The 17,794-nt window shown below is 40.5% G+C and overlaps 1 protein-coding gene across 1 annotated transcript in view; it reads right to left on the reverse strand.

Annotated features, from left to right (window-relative positions):
- Nucleotides 1-5,505, reverse strand: part of LOC149942674 (uncharacterized) — a 30,016-nt gene extending 24,511 nt beyond the window's left edge. The window contains exon 1 of the mRNA XM_090178564.1: nucleotides 4,987-5,505. Within this exon, the coding sequence (XP_090034690.1) occupies nucleotides 4,987-5,032 (46 nt within the window). The 5' untranslated portion in view covers nucleotides 5,033-5,505. The remainder of the gene's footprint in view (nucleotides 1-4,986) is intronic.
- Between the last annotated feature and the right edge of the window lie 12,289 nt (nucleotides 5,506-17,794).

Raw genomic sequence — 17,794 nt, forward strand, 5'->3', positions numbered from 1 at the left:
TAAAACAAAATACAATTACTCATCCGAAAAAAAGACTCCTCCAGCCGATAACGTCTATATGAGCACAGCCAACTTTGATCACGCGCTGTTCGCGCTACAGCAGCCAACCCATTCGTCGAAATTCCGCTAGCAAGGATTTCCCCCTATAAACTATACTATAACGCTCGGTTTGTATATTGGCTTCAATGTAAAAGCTATTCTAAAAATAATAATCCGCTAGGGGCGCTCACATCATACACATCCTTTGCTCATAGGTTAACACAGAAATGTCAACGAATGAGATGGCCGCTGTAGCGCGAGAGATCAAAGTTGGCCGTGATATGAGCTACGTCTAACCGGAAACACGAAAAAGCGTTAGGCAAGAAACCGGTGTCAGCGGGTATTCATAGGTGTCAGCTGGTATTCATAGGAGTCAGCGGTTATTCATAGGGGTCAGCGGTTATTCATAGATGTCAGCGGTTATAAATAGATGTCAGCGGTTATTCATAGATGCCAGCGGTTATTCATAGATGTCAGCGGTTATTCATAGATGTCAGCGGTTATAAATAGATGTCAGCGGTTATTCATAGATGTCAGCGGTTATTCATAGATCTCAGCGGTTATTCATAGATGTCAGCGGTTATTCATAGATGTCAGCGGTTATTCATAGATGTCAGCGGTTATAAATAGATGTCAGCGGTTATTCATAGATGTCAGCGGTTATTCATAGATCTCAGCGGTTATTCATAGATGTCAGCGGTTATTCATAGATGTCAGCGGTTATTCATAGATGTCAGCGGTTATAAATAGATGTCAGCGGTTATTCATAGATGTCAGCGGTTATTCATAGATCTCAGCGGTTATTCATAGATGTCAGCGGTTATTCATAGATGTCAGCGGTGAGAGGCATACTGAACGCCAAACAGTATAGGCAAAAGCTAACGTTACGATTAAATACTCAACAAAAGATGAATTAGTTTCTAATCTTTTCTTCAAAACGCTAATTTTAGAGTTTATGGTGAAACTAAATTGTTCGCTAATTTTAACAAATAGTCTTAGTGTAAAATTTAAAATAATTGTCGGAAAAGCCTTTGACCAGTTTAGGAAGATAATCCCGAGACGCAAAAATCCGCCATAAACAGCTCTGCCAGGCCAAAATATTCCCAGCTAAAAATATAGCAGTGTTGTCAGATTCAAGTAATTATTTTTTTCACAACGAAAATGGCCAAATTTTGTTTTCCCGCCAAATATGCAGCTATGAAACTAATATTTTGCGTCGAATTACGACGCGCCCGTCATACGCCTCGGCACGGCTCCGTGCACGAGCTCGCAATGACGACGACGCAAAAACCACGTGTTAGGCCTAAATGACCAAAAATAATTATGATCACTATAGAAATGACTCTCGGTATAATTATAATTCGAGAATGATAGGGAACTGACCAGTGACAGTTTAAATAATACGCGGGTCCGATTATTAGGGCCCCCGTTAACTTGGTTCCCTCTTGATCGTAAAGGGGCCCTCTACATTTTGGCAAGTTCGGGCCCTTACGGTTAAGCCTACTTGGTCTATTGGTTAGTCTTAGAACTGACACGTAAACCTCATGTCAACAGTGAAGTGAGAAAAGTTACCGCCTAAAATGTTGTAAAATTAAAAAATATCTGCGGTTTAATTTGGTTTTAATATGAATATTTAGTTTATTGGAAACAATATTGAGATTCACCTTGATCCATTTATCACTTATCTTTAATTGTTTAGAATTATACAGGAATAAATTAAAAGTGCACAGGATTATTAAGGAATTCAGGACGAATTTCAGGTATATATATCTTTTCGATTCGCAAAACACGTGATTCTGTAGCCCTACCTTCAAACTTCAAAATGATTATGTGGCCCTCAAATAAACGTTAATTAATCCCATAATATAATATTCATTTCTTAAAATTTTAATTTCCTTTGTGAATGTCCGGCAAACTCGTATTTTTCATTAATTGGAAAGTGTAATTATTTTTAAATTCGTTAATTAATATATTTCACTTCTTCTCATCCCTCTATCGGCCGAAAAAATTACTAACTCACTCTGCGCATGCGTGAAGGAAGAAAAATGTGGCGATCCTTACTTTTTGCGTCTGTTTGTTGAAATCGACACGGTAATATCGTTCAGCGCTGCAAGGTGGCGTGGTTTACGTTATTTTAAACATTCACGCATGCGCAGTCGCTGTTACGCCTATTTTTTCCCGATAGAGGGATGGTAATAAGCATTAGTGCGCTTGCTAGTTAAATTCGGTGGCGGCGAAACGCCCCTGTATTGATTATTCAGAGACCTTGGTGAATTGTTAGCTTAATTGGGGAAAGGGTTGAGGTTGAATGGCTCGATTGACCTCAACCGGTTTTGCCTTTCACTCAATGCTATGACGCCCAATAATCCCTATAAAGACGCTATTGTATCACTCATACCGGTATTTGTAGTTGTTTAATTACTGATTTTTAATTATTCCCTTTATTGAGTTATTAGATTGGCAACCAATCAGCGACTGATACCCTGGCAGTTGTCCAATGAACGGCGAGATTCCCTTTACCATTCATAATGACCATAGCCTACTCAACACTCTAGGCCTAGGCACGTAACAAAAGAAAAGGCAGAAAAGCCGGTTTTCAAAATCTCGCTAGATGCCGCTATTAAAAAGTATATTTAAATTAGTTGAAGTTGCCGCTAATATCTAAATTTTTATCAGATTTTTTCAATGGTGAGTGATAGACAATTTTTAATGTTTTGTTTGTTAATATGGACCCGATAATCAACGCTATATTTCTTAAAAAGTTTGAAATTTTAGCATTACATCAATTAGCCTTTTCAGCTTTCATACAGCCACGTAGCGGCCAACGCGACAAGCTAATAAACTGCTGGATTTTTGGCTGCTAAGTAGAAGCTTTGTGATTTATTAACCGCTTAGCCGACGAAAACCCGGTAGTTTATTAATATCTTACATTGGCCGCTACGTGGCTATTTGTAATTCGGTAAAGTACTTTTTGAAAAACCTTAAATAAAACTGTAGATAGTCAAAAGGATCAAAGATCTTTTTGCGTCAATAAAATAGGTGACTTTGCAAAATAAATTATTTTGAAATTAAATGATAAGATTATTCGTGTTTTGGCTAAGATCAAAATGTAGCAGCAGTAGATGTATGCCAAAATGTTACATTAATTGAGGTTTCAAAGTGCCAGATAAATGAAGAGAATAAGTAGGCCTAGATAGTTGAGAAGCTAGGCCAAGTTCTAACTTATAAACGCCCTTATAACGGTGGCGCCATCTCCCTTTGACGAAAATAAAAAACCCACCAAATAACATTAGATACCTTCACTTCTATGGTTACTAGGATTAAATCATGATTAAATCGAATTTGTAGCTGTGAATGCGTAAAGATTAATTATGATTAAATTCAGGTAGTGTCACGATAACAAAATAAATTTCCACATTAGGTCTTGAAATTTTGATATTGCTAATCTGTGTATGTTATACCAGAAGTATATAAAATTTCGCATACGAAAGAAGTATCCGCCTAGGCTATAGAAATGAAACTTGTACCTTCGCATGTTCGTAAAGTTTCAATGGACGTGATATTTCCCGACAAGTAGTGGTTGTGTACACGGCCTCACGGCTAAACACTTACCACCGATATAACTACGTCTAACTAAAACGTTAAAATTAAATTGACTTATTTATAAACCTTTTTTTCTATTAAATAGTTTTAAACAGTTAGTACATAATGCATTTTGACTGCACAATTTGTAGTTGAAAGTACACGTTTAAAGCGAATAACAATAACAGGATAGGATGACGGATACTTATATCTTATACTATATACTTTTGTTCATACGTATCGCGTACACGGAAGCGTTCCGGAGAAATATGGGGTGGTCAAAAGCTTCGTGAAATTCGTGTAATGCCTAGGCCTATAGCAAATTATAAATAAAATTTCATACTGATGAGGACATCAGCTTACAGAACGAATCCACTGTTTTTTCTTTCGTGACATAAAGCATATGTAACGTAATTACTCATAACATAAGTGTATAAAATTATAACATAAGTGTGACACTTCCTATTCTTCACATGCAAAAGTTTTACTGAGAGCTATTCACAAGACAGACTGCATTACGGGCTCGTTTGCCGTTTTGCGTCCGCTTGCTTACGCGTCACGCGTAGCCTTTGACAGCGCCTCGCTAGTGGGAGATTTTCTTCTGGTGATGACGTCACTTCGTTACTAGCTCTCAGTAAAATATTCCCCAAAATGACAAACTTATGGAACGATATTATAGACTTATGCTCATAAGTATGCCTCTGTATAATATTTCCATGGAAAACATTTCAATGAAACCTTGATTCACATGGAACATACAATGAGCGGACCGTAAAATAGAAAATTCAATAATCTTTGCCCGATTGAAAAGGTTACCACGGAAACGCATTCTGGGTGTTTTCAAAATGGGCTTCACTAACTAGCGTTTTTGAAATCGCTACAAGTGGGTGACGCGTATTTCGTCAAGGAGTTGAAAGTGAATAATTTATATCCCGCGAACAAGGTTTCATTAGAGAAAATACCCTTTTTGGCATAATTATGAGTGATTATATTACATATGATAAAGGGAATATCCACAATTATGATGGATAACCTAACTTCACCTTTACTGCCAGCACCAGGTTGAACATAAACTAGGCTTAACCGGCGCTAGTTACTTTAAAAATATTTTGTAACGCGAAAAGACCATCAGTATGAAACAAAGATTGGAGAGCCTTTAATAATATGTGAAATTAACCCAGGAGCCCCTAAGCGTGCTAAAAGGCAGGGGCCCCAGACACGAGGTCAAGGGGGCCCAAGGGCCAGGGGTCAAGATGGTATTTAACCCGTCACTACTACAAGACTCCCCTACACGTGTTACCGTCTAATAGTACAGGCCAATAGTAAAAATACAAAAATGTCGCTAGGATAAAAATGTCAACATACCAATATCTTTCATAAGCGGATGACTAGTCGCTTCCGTCTGTAACATCTTGCCCAAAAAGAAAAAACTTGGGATGATAAAGTACTTAACGTTCCGCGTATAGCAACCGAGTCCAATTTAACGTCCTTTACGTCGTTGTCATATCGTTAAAATACATTAAAAAAGTCGACGACGAAACTGAAATAACGCGTCTTCAATTCGGCGACGGGACGGTTAAAACGACTCCGCCGAAAAATCGCGGTGTGTCTTCGGGCGTAGAATGTGTGCGCGCACGGTAGCGAAGTACGATGAGGGAATGCGATCTTTTTTTGGGGGGTATTTTTTCTTCAGGCGGGCAGCCTGGGCGTCGGATCGCACTCTTTGATGGCCAGTTCAAAAGGGGGGGGGGGTCGCCACTTTTCTCAAATTGGGGGGAAGGAAACGCGCCCGAACTGAAGATCGCGCAGAACAAAAACAAAGTAAAAATGAAGTTTAGCGGCGGGACTTGGTCCCCGAAAAAAACAGCTCTGCACCGTGCGAGCTCTTCGCCGGCTCTGGCCGACTGTTTCTCTCTCTCTCTCTCTCTCAGACATGGCTTCTTTCGGTCCCCCCATCTTTTCTTAAATGTCTCGAGGAGTAATTTTTTTGTAACTCTACCCCCCCTCGCGGGACGCTTGTACGGGACCTATTCCGTAGTTTCGGCGAATTGTCGACCCTCCCTGATATAATTTCTTCGTCAAGACGCAGGGCGTATCTATTCCGTTATCAAGGGTCCTATTAAATGCAGGGGGCTGCCGTCTTGTCCCGGCCCATCCGAGAGAATGAGATTCGTCATCTTGCTCATTAATGCCTCCTCTCTCTTGGAGAAGATGAAACTGATATTTTTCTTTGCACCTTTCTTTTTTTTTATTTCCCGTCCCCCCTTTTGACCCTCCCCGGGGTTTCGCTTTGACGATTCTTATACCTGGTGTATGTTTTTGATCATAATGATACCTGGATGGACTCCCCCCTACTTTCTGCAGATCTGTTTTAAGGGATGTAACTTAACTCCCTGGTTTTTGATGTCACCCTTGGGCTAAAATATTTTTATAGTTCATTAAAGAAACGTATTATTTGGATCCCGATGTATGTAATAATACCACTTGAAAGTGGACGAGATTTTTAAATATATTTCTTGGTGTTATAAGTAACGTAACGACGTAAGTCTGACACTGATGGATTTCGGTTCGTGGAAAGATTGCGTTAGATGAAACTGGTTAATACTTTATTTACTGGCAAGTTAATTTGATGGCGATAAATACGATTAAAAAACCGTGTTTAATAGAGTGCTAGCAGTTGATGGGTTTTTAAAAGTTAGTGACGTCACAGCCGTAGCTTCCGTAATGGTTGTCATGAAAACTCGCGTTTTTTCTCAATAGACGTTTAACATTGGTGACGTCGCAGGGTTTCAAGCTGCTGGCACTCTATAATAATAATCAGCTAGGCTAATACCCTTGGCACCACCTTAGGCCTAAGTCATCAAGCGACTTTTAAAGCCATTAATTCAGGTGGCCGGGTTACAATGCGTAGGAGGGTGGTGGCAAGCCCTTCATGCCACGCGAACCAACAGCTCCCTGCACTAAATAAGATAAATTTTATGTCAATAATTCATTATTATTTTTACCTCAGTAAGCATTATTTTTACTATTGAAAGCGTTTCGAGTTTCAATAAGCGAACATCCTAAGAATTATCTTTTTTTTTTACTTTTCCTAACTGTACCTTTTGTCATTGCTGTTATTTCATTCTTATTTTTGTGTAACTTTCATGGTATTTTATATTATCTCCATTCCCTACTAAAGCAGGGCGCAATAAGTGTAAAGTGTAAACTTTATTTTCCTGTTTAATAAACTTTGTTATTATACTAGTGTATAGTTGTCAGCCACGTTATGATTTAGGTAGTGAAGACTATCATTAAAAACATTACCTTTAGGTCATACTTATCACTACTATGTTACTTATAGCGGTAGCTATACAAGGGTGGAAGTTTTTCGTTTTTAAAGATAATATTATGTTTATGTACCAGTTTTACGTGTTATTCAAATATAACATTTATTGTAATTATATGTAGTGTTATCTAAAAGCTCAAGAAAAGTTTTTGAAGTGTTTTTGTCAATCATACAGATTTGTTTGAATACCAAATTTTTGTTTTGACGTTAGTCAAAGTTTAAAGTAAATTATAATTTATTGGAAAATGTTCAAATGCGTTTAAGGTTGACCACAATATCGTACATATAATTAAGCTACGGAACATACATAAATTTAAATTTAATTAAATTGAATTGATTGAAAGGAAAATTTCAAAATCGAAATAAACCGATTAATTGTAATATAGTTGGAACAAAGAATATTTTAGAAAAATTGATATTCAAATCTGGAGATCGAAATGAACCAATAAATTCTAATATAATCAGAACCAAGAAAATTCTAGAAAAATTGATATTCAACTTTGAAAATTGAAATGAATAAATTAATTTTATTTTGTAATTACAACCAAGAAAATTTTAGAAAAATTTATATACAAATCTGAAAATCGAAATAAACGAATTAATTTTATTATATAGTTAGAACCAATCAAATTTTACCAAAATTGAACTCAACTCTGAAAATCGAAATGAACGAATCAATTTTATTGTATAATTCGAAAGAAGAAAAATTTAGAAAAATAGATATTCAAGTCTGAAAATCGAAATGATCGAATTAATTTTATTATATAATTAGAACTAAGAAAATTTTCGAAAAATTGACATTCAACTCCTAAAATATAAATAAACAAATATGTTTTTCTAATATAATTAGAACTAAGACTTTTTGTAATTATTTTCCTTTAATTTTTAAACGAATTTTTACGCAATGTTGTATACCATATTTCAATAAAGATATTATAATTTTATTCGTAGCAATGCAGCCCTGCTAGATGGCGCCACCCTACGGGAGCTCCCCCTTTAAATATTTTGTCACGAAATAATTTTATTATAACAAGTTAATTCATAAAAGTGCAATTTAAAAGGATATCTAAATACTTCCTCGACTTGTATTTTTTTTTTACATATTTTTTTTGTAATAGAGGTTAATCCCCAAACTTTTAATTTTAATCATTCTAAATATTTCCCGTTCCTAACGGGTTAACGATATCCTTTTTAGTGGAAAAACGTGTGACTGAGATAATTTCAATAAGGCGGGTTACAGGCGGGTTACATCCGCTTGGCACAGGAAGCGGTAAAAGACCCTTTAGAGCACCACGTTGTTCAAATTACACCATTTTCCTACGAAAAGTGTAGTTTTGTAAAATACGATTAAAAAATCTTCGGTAGCTTCTTTATAATATTATTTTACCTGAAAACAAAAATGAAAAAGCGGTTCTTAAACCGCTACCAATAGACGCAAAAGCATTGAGCCGCGGGGGGGTAACACTTTTTTTCAAGGTAATTTTTTTTTTGGTTTCTAGAAATTCGAAAAGTTATACGCCATTTTGGTATAGTATAGTGTATTCAAGAGTATAAAAATGTAGCTGGAAATATATATATATATATATATATATCCTGGTGAGAGAGAGAGAGAGTGTGTTCTCGCCAGGAATGAAAGGAGCGAACTTCGTGAGTTTCTTTTTCGGGCGTCCCGAGTCGATCGTGATAACGCGCAACTTATGGAATCCGGATTTCCACTTTTACCCAAAGAGAGAGAGAGAGATGAACAAAAAAAAACGTAGCCAAGTATATATACCGTTGTTACCTAGCCGCGTATTATTTATATATATATATATATATTTTATTATACATACGCGTACGGTATTACACGTAGATTATTTTCAACCGTGGATGTGTTTTTCTTTTTTGTTGCTTCTAATATGGCGCTTCGGGCCTTGGCCAGCAGCCACGTGCTGCGACGCGAAATAAACCGGCGTTTTGGCTTTTGAAGGCGCGCGCGCGTGTGTGGTGGTGGTGCGGCCCCCTCTCTACCCCCTCTTCGGGAGCTTGCGCGAGCGGCGCGTGACGATATCCACGCCGACGCGTGACGTTTGTCTCCCTCGCGCGCGCAATACGGTCACGTTCTACCCCCCTTTCTGGTGCACGCTTTTTTTGCGTCGGCCCGGATATGCTCGTTTTAGCGCGCCATTTTTCCGCCGAGGGACCGATCACTCAGCTCCGGGTTTTTTTCGTTTGTTCAGCCCTGATTTCAACTCCGAACCCGCTACGTGCGTTTCTCCACTCTCTCTTTCTGGGTTTATTGCGCCTTCCTAATAATAATAATAATGATGATGGTGATTGCGACGCCCCGGTAAGAAAACGCTACGATGACTAACGTTTGTCGTGTACTAACGGCGCGCTCCTGAAGTTTAAATCTTATTATTGCTTACATTACACATCCGGCACTCAATAGTATCTCTTATTACTATGTCTTAACGTAAATAGGTGGGGTTTCTAGAAAAATGCATTGCTACCAGAACGCAAATTTTTCCTGTCAAAGGCAAAATTACCCATGGCATCGCGTCACGATAAAGTTAATGCCCGAGGCGATATATACTATGACGTCACCAATGCCCGGGTGATGTTGCCCACTATTTAACTTTGGATTAATTAACGTACTTAATTCTACGTTACCAGAATTATCCCTGGCAGACGCAAAAACGCTAATGGCGCTCTGGCGGAAAGGAAATGCATGCGCGAAAAACAGTGCACATCAAAGATTGCAATGCCTCGTTTTTCGCGCATGCGCAGATATCGTTTTGCATTTTCTTTCCGCTAGAGCGCCATTAGCAAACCTTTTTCTGGTTTTTTCTGAGTCGAAATATCCCTGCGCGTTAATTAATCCAAGATTTAAGCTATGAGAAATGTCATGACTTTGAAGTATTTTTAGGTAGTTTTAAAATATTCAATAAGCTAATTCCTACTGTAAATTTTTGTCATAGGAGACTCACTTTTGTAATAACACTAGCGCCATCTCTAGATTCGTTGGTTAGCCACAATTCAGCAATAGATCTAGGGATGGCACCACGTTTTTTGGGAATCAATTGTAGGGCTATTCTCCATGACAGGGTGGGGTGATCGGTTAATTTCTACTTGCATTTTATATTTTGCTTGATTAATATGGGCGTTTTATTCCTGTCACAATAAGGCCTAATAGACTTTTTTTGCGTCCGCATTTGCCTGTTAAAATCGTCTGCTTCCCCAATTCATTCATCAGCTTACAAAAACTCAGAGGAAATAGGAATAACGTCCATTGTAGCGAAGCGTCCATTATTATCATCGTAGACAGGGTAAACGTTAACCGATTTGAATTAAATTTTTAATGGAAATAGATCTACTCCAATTTTAAATTTCCATCGAGGGTCTAAGATATTCCATGTTAAAGTTCATAACGCGGGAATCAGTTCTAGGATCGCGTAAAAAATCAACAATATTGTGGAATATATACAGAAATCTCGCAAGATTTTAAGTATTTATGTATTACCATAAAAATATAGAAGATTTAAATAGAAATTTGGCAGATTTATTGTTTTGGGGTACTTTACGTCTATTACTTCTGATAATGTCATGACTTAAGCCTTTTCTATTAAAATTATATTAATCCCTCGCTTTAGACTTGAACTAATTAACACAGGGACGTTTCGGTTTACCTAAAACGTAAACCACACTTAGGGGCATCCCTCTACTGGCGGTAAAATGAGTTACTCACTCTGCGCCAGCGCGAAAGTATCACACGGAGCGATCCTGTTAGGTAGCGTCCTCTGTTAGCATTATTAATCAATATTCTCCTTTTTGCGTCTCTCATAGCTGACATCTTTAATATCTATGAGGTGGCGTAGCTTACGTTCAAGATTCGAAATTTTGAGCATGACCGCTGCTTGTGATACCTTCGCACTTGCGCAGTGGCTGTTACGCCTATTTTCCCCGATAGAGGAATAAGAATAGAATAGAATAGAATTTATTGAACTGGAATATATACAAGCTTATTGGGCCAGCATCAGTGTAAGTTCTCTCCCAACTGGTTTAAGGGGTTTTCCCCCGAGTTCTTCGGTTTCCCCTTCCATAAAAACTTGTTGAGGTTAACGGTAATAGTTAGTGTAGGGAGCTGTTGGCTCGCGTGGCGTGAAGGGCTTGCCACCACCCTCCTACGCGTTGTAACCCGGCCACCTGAATTAATGGCTTTAAAAGTCACTTGATGACTTAGGCCTAAGGTTGTGCCTTGGGTATTAGCCTAGCTGATTATTATTAAGTTCACCGTCGCGTTCTTGCTGGCCAAATTCAGTGGAAGCGAAAAGTCTCTGTGTTAATTAGTCCAAACTTTTGAGCTTCGAGATACATTTTAGGGCCTTGTCAAAATTATAAATCTATATTTTCTATGGACATGCAAAATTTAACTATTATCAGTAAAAAATAGGTTCACTGAAGATAACAATTACCATTTGGATATATTTAATGGTTATTGTCTATCGAGAAGACGTGAAATCATAGGCCTGAGAACCCAACCTGAAAATGTATCGGAGGGGCGCAAGAAAATTGTGAAAGGGTAAGAATATAGGGGGCGCAATGTCTCGGGACCTGACTTAAAAGACTGCGCGCGCCTATGAGTTAAAGCCAGATTGTAACCAATTAATCGAAATAATTAAACCAACTTTCCCCTTCAACGTCGCTCTTTGAACAAATTTGGGTTTAAAAATTACAGAACAATTATGTTGGAGTTTTCATTGTGAAAGAAGAAATTTAGGGCCATTTTAGTTTCGCATTTTCCACCTGATTTTCTCTCATTTCCACCGACGGAGACCGTGGCGACATCTGTGAACGAAACCCGTAACGTTCTACTGACCCATCTTACAACCTTCTATTTTTACGACGTTTGATAAGAAGTATGAAGATTCTACGCTCTAAGAAAGCGTTTACGACCACCTTATACCATCCGAAAAAGCACCTTTTTAATATAGGCTTTGTTGTCTAAACTAGGGTGGTCTCTCGAAGCCACTGTCTGTTGTGACCGCCACCGTCATAAACAAGACATCCAACGTGGATAAACGTCGCCTCATAATTTCCGTTGAGAACGGTTTCACGTGATAAATTTTAAGTATCTATTTTATACCGTATAGGTTTTAGTATTTTAAAAATTCAAAACGCAAATGGACGCCTAGTATAACCAGAAGTATATAACATATCTCTTACGAAAGAAGTATTCGCTATCTATCCAGGTTGTGTTATTTGCTTGAAACATATACCGTGGATTTTTCAACATAAGCTTCGGAAGGCAAAATAGTGCGTGACGAAAAACATCATTATGGTAACTTTCTTAAGCTATTTTATCGGAAAAATATGCCTTTTATATAAATAAATATCTCTAGAGTTTAATTTTTACCTTTGACCTTGTTAGACGGAATAATACGAGTGGTAGATTTTGAGAAGTCACGCGGTGTATACATCCGCGATTTGACTGAAAATTCGTGTCCGTTGAAAACTAACTCGTGCCAGTAGCGCATTAATAGTTCTTTCTATATTTTTTTACGCTTATCCAACTTGTTAAAAGTAGATGTATAACATGTTGCTCTTACGTCACAAGACTTAGCTTTGGTAGAATTATCTTAGCACGCGGGATTTGCGCGAGCGTTAGAAAATAGGAAGCTCCTCGTGATTCGAGCGCGCGCTCGTAGTGTTGAAAAAGGTAAATATAGTGACGTAAGAGCTACATTAAAACAAGAATGCCATGTGACGAACTATTACAAAGTTGGCCGTACTTTAGCCTAGTCACCCTATTGGTTAATTCGCAATTGTCTCGAGCCGGCGAAGGTTTACATATTTCATTTTAATGTCCTATAGGTGGATACTTCTTTCTTATAGAAATATAGTATAAACTTCTGGTAGAGCTTTCGAGAGTAGTTTTTTCTTTTACGATCGACTTAAACTTTATGAAATTACATGACTGCTTTTATATCCATAACCGAAATGGCCAAAGTAAACGGAAAATTGATGCCTACGCGCGTTTTCATTGCGGGTACATTAAAAAATGAACATCTCAAAATATGCCTCCTGTTCATATCATCTTTTATGTTTTAAAGATATTTAGAAGAACGACGCGTGGGTTTTTATGGACCATAAGATATTTTAGATTGGGGGCGAAGTAGTAATTCTTCTTTATTTTTATTTATATACTCAAATTAAATTTGTGGAAATCAGACATTTGTGTACTATTGGCTAAAGGAAAGGTTTAGGCTGATAATAACTTTTTGCCATCAGAAAGATCTTGAAAAATAAATAATGCAATTTGAATTATGTTTCTAGCTATAACAGCCAAAGAATTATAATCATTTATATTTTGAATGGACGTTATTCCTATTTCCCTCAAGCGGTGGTTTTTCGAAGCTTATAAAGGGACAATGTGTATTAGCCTAGCTGAAATATCCGTTATTTTCACAGGGTTTCCACGTAGTTTTCAACTTTTCATTTTCATTTATAATATTTATAATTATGGCCGCACTGTTTTAATGACAATGAAACAGGGTTGCCACACATTTTAGAGGAAAACTGCGTGGCAACCCTGCCTGGGTGCATTTGGCCGACTCCTCATTTGACCGACTTTTCAGTCGGCCAAATGAGCAGACCATATGGCCAACTACTTATTTGGCCGACTACCCTTTTAGCCGAAATTCGGTCGGCCAAATGAGCAACCTATTTGACCGACTACTCATTTGGCCAACTGCTCATTTGGCCGACTGCTCATTTGGCTGACTGCTCATTGAGCCGACTGCTCATTTGAACGACTGCTAATTTGGCCGATTTCTCAGTCGGTCAGATGAACGGCTCATTTGACCGACTGTTATGCTATACTAGCCGAGAAGCCCGCCTTACAGACGGGCCCTCAGCTAGTTGTGTGTTTCGAGGCACTCCACCCCGGTACGCCCCCCCTAACCCCTTTTTCCCATAGGATAATTTCCGTGCCACCCTTTCCCGCATAGTCGAACAACCGCAGTAAGGCACCCTTCCCCTTTTACCCATGCGATAATTTCCGTGCCACCCTTTCCCGCATAGTCGAACAACCGCAGTAAGGCACCCTTCCCCTTTTACCCATGCGATAATTTCCGTGCCACCCTTTCCCGCATAGTCGAACAACCGCAGTAAGGCACCCTTCCCCTTTTACCCATGCGATAATTTCCGTGCCACCCTTTCCCGCATAGTCGAACAACCGCAGTAAGGCACCCTTCCCCTTTTACCCATGCGATAATTTCCGTGCCACCCTTTCCCGCATAGTCGAACAACCGCAGTAAGGCACCCTTCCCCTTTTACCCATGCGATAATTTCCGTGCCACCCTTTCCCGCATAGTCGAACAACCGCAGTAAGGCACCCTTCCCCTTTTACCCATGCGATAATTTCCGTGCCACCCTTTCCCGCATAGTCGAACAACCGCAGTAAGGCACCCTTCCCCTTTTTCCCATGCGATAATTTCCGTGCCACCCTTTCCCGCATAGTCGAACAACCGCAGTAAGGAACCCTTCCCCTTTTACCCATTCGATAATTGCCGTGCCACCCTTTCCCGCATAGTCGAACAACCGCAGTAAGGCACCCTTCCCCTTTTACCCATGCGATAATTTCCGTGCCACCCTTTCCCGCATAGTCGAACAACCGCAGTAAGGCACCCTTCCCCTTTTTCCCATAAGATAATTTCCGTGCCACCCTTTCCCGCATAGTCGAACAACCGCAGTAAGGAACCCTTCCCCTTTTACCCATGCGATAATTGCCGTGCCACCCTTTCCCGCATAGTCGAACAACCGCAGTAAGGCACCCTTCCCCTTTTACCCATGCGATAATTGCCGTGCCACCCTTTCCCGCATAGTCGAACAACCGCAGTAAGGCACCCTTCCCCTTTTACCCATGCGATAATTTCCGTGCCACCCTTTCCCGCATAGTCGAACAACCGCAGTAAGGCACCCTTCCCCTTTTACCCATGCGATAATTTCCGTGCCACCCTTTCCCGCATAGTCGAACAACCGCAGTAAGGCACCCTTCCCCTTTTACCCATGCGATAATTTCCGTGCCACCCTTTCCCGCATAGTCGAACAACCGCAGTAAGGCACCCTTCCCCTTTTACCCATGCGATAATTTCCGTGCCACCCTTTCCCGCATAGTCGAACAACCGCAGTAAGGCACCCTTCCCCTTTTACCCATGCGATAATTTCCGTGCCACCCTTTCCCGCATAGTCGAACAACCGCAGTAAGGCACCCTTCCCCTTTTACCCATGCGATAATTTCCGTGCCACACTTTCCCGCATAGTCGAACAACCGCAGTAAGGCTCCCTTCCCCTTTTACCCATGCGATAATTTCCGTGCCACCTTTTCCCGCATAGTCGAACCACCACAGTAAAACCCCCTCCCCCTTTTCCCATGCGAGATTTTCCATGGTGCCCTTTTCCCTAAAGTAGAACCCCTCCAGTAAGGCCCTTCCTCCCCCTTTTCCCCATGTGATAATGACCGGGGTACCCCCTCCCCATTCTTTCCATGTGATAATTACCGTGGAACCCTTTTCCCCATAGTCGAACCACCGCAGTAAGGCTCACTCCCTTTTGTCCCATTCGATAATTGCCATGGTACCCTTAACCCCATAATCGACCTCCCCCCTAAGGCCCCCCCCCCTTTTTCCCCATGTGATAATGACCGGGTACCCCCTCCCCATTCTTTCCATGTGATAATTACCGTGGAACCCTTTTCCCCATAGTCGAACCACCGCAGTTAGGCTCACTCCCTTTTGTCCCATGCGATAATTGCCATGGTACCCTTAACCCCATAATCGACCTCCCCCCCTAAGGCCCCCTCCCCCTTTTCCCACGCGATAATTACCATTTTCGGTGTCCTATAATTTTAACAGTGAACTATATAGGACGTTTTTTCCGACTTTGCGATATTGATGACCTATAAATCGTATAATTTGAAAATTTCTTACTGAGAGCGTTAACCGTCCAAGAATTTCTCGGCTCGCAGCTGACAAATGCGATGGATAACTGTGTTTTTATAATTTTGCATTTTTTTTACTTAAAAAGTTTTATTTTACTATACGTCACTGGGTTTATTTAAAAGAGAAATTTTATCAAACATCAGTGGGATATCCGATGCAAAATTGAAATTACCGCCAAATACAATATGTCCTATAACTTGGACTGGAAAGATATAATTTTTAGTCCTTGGGTCTATAATTGGATTTTGGCTATCTGGCAACGCTGCTTTCAAATCGGAACGACGCCGAAACCGTCGCCCCTCCCCGTTTCCGAAACTCACCGCCTTCCCCCCTCCGAAATTCGCGGTGGAAAGAGAGAGAATATCGGGTGTCTTGCGTGTTGGGACAAACACGGCCCAACTCTCAGGGGCGACAGATTTGGAGAAAATAGATAGTCGAACCACCTCAGTAACGAAGCGAAGGCCAGCAGCTTCTCTCTCGGTCCCGCGCTGGCGCTTTCTCGCCGCCCCGCCTTTGGCTTCGTGGCCGACTATGCAAACATTCCTGAAAGCTCGGACGACGACGACGACCAACGTACCAAGTGCTCCTTATAATATAGATAGCCTGTCCTATACTATGTCTTTAGTGTTAGGTTGACTTATAGAACGCGCAATGTATTCTAAATACCCAGCCCCATTCTTTATAACCAAGCTGGGCCTTCTAAAACGTGACCTAGAGGACAGTACCTAGACAAACGCACCTAGTATCGTTCAACCGCCAAATGACCAGTCGGCCAAATGACCAGTCGGCCAAATGAGCAGTCGGCCAAATGAGTAGTCGGCCAAATGATTAGTCGGCCAAATGATTAGTCGGCCAAATGAGTAGTCGGCCAAATTATTAGTCGGCCAAATGATTAGTCGGCCAAATGAGCAGTCGTTCAAATGAGCAGTCGGCTAAATGAGCAGTGTGCCAAATGAGTAGTCGGCCAAATGAGTAGTCGGCCAAATGATTAGTCGGCCAAATGAGTAGTCGGCCAAATTATTAGTCGGCCAAATGAGTAGTCAGCTAAATGAGCAGTCGGCCAAATGAGCAGTCGGCCAAATGAGTAGTCGGCCAAATGATTAGTCGGCCAAATGAGTAGTCGGCCAAATGAGTAGTCAGCCAAATGATTAGTCGGCCAAATGAGTAGTCGGCCAAATGATTAGTCGGCCAAATGAGCAGTCGTTCAAATGAGCAGTCGGCTAAATGAGCAGTGTGCCAAATGAGTAGTCGGCCAAATGAGTAGTCGGCCAAATGATTAGTCGGCCAAATGAGTAGTCGGCCAAATGATTAGTCGGCCAAATGAGTAGTCAGCTAAATGAGCAGTCGGCCAAATGAGCAGTCGGCCAAATGAGTAGTCGGCTAAATGAGCAGTCGGCCAAATGAGCAGTCGTTCAAATGAGCAGTCGGCTAAATGAGCAGTGGGCCAAATGAGTAGTCGGCCAAATGAGTAGTCGGCCAAATGATTAGTCGGCCAAATGATTAGTCGGCCAAATGAGTAGTCGGCCAAATGATTAGTCGGCCAAATGAGTAGTCGGCTAAATGAGCAGTCGGCCAAATGAGCAGTCGTTCAAATGAGCAGTCGGCTAAATGAGCAGTCGGCCAAATGAGCAGTCGTTCAAATGAGCAGTCGGCTAAATGAGCAGTGGGCCAAATGAGTAGTCGGCCAAATGAGTAGTCGGCCAAATGATTAGTCGGCCAAATGAGTAGTCGGCCAAATGATTAGTCGGCCAAATGAGTAGTCGGCTAAATGAGCAGTCGGCCAAATGAGCAGTCGTTCAAATGAGCAGTCGGCTAAATGAGCAGTCGGCCAAATGAGCAGTCGTTCAAATGAGCAGTCGGCTAA

The sequence above is a fragment of the Leiobunum rupestre genome, chromosome 6 (genome assembly GCF_980474605.1).
Source record: "Leiobunum rupestre chromosome 6, qqLeiRupe1.1.hap1, whole genome shotgun sequence".
In the NCBI taxonomy this organism is placed as follows: Eukaryota; Metazoa; Arthropoda; class Arachnida; order Opiliones; family Sclerosomatidae; genus Leiobunum; species Leiobunum rupestre.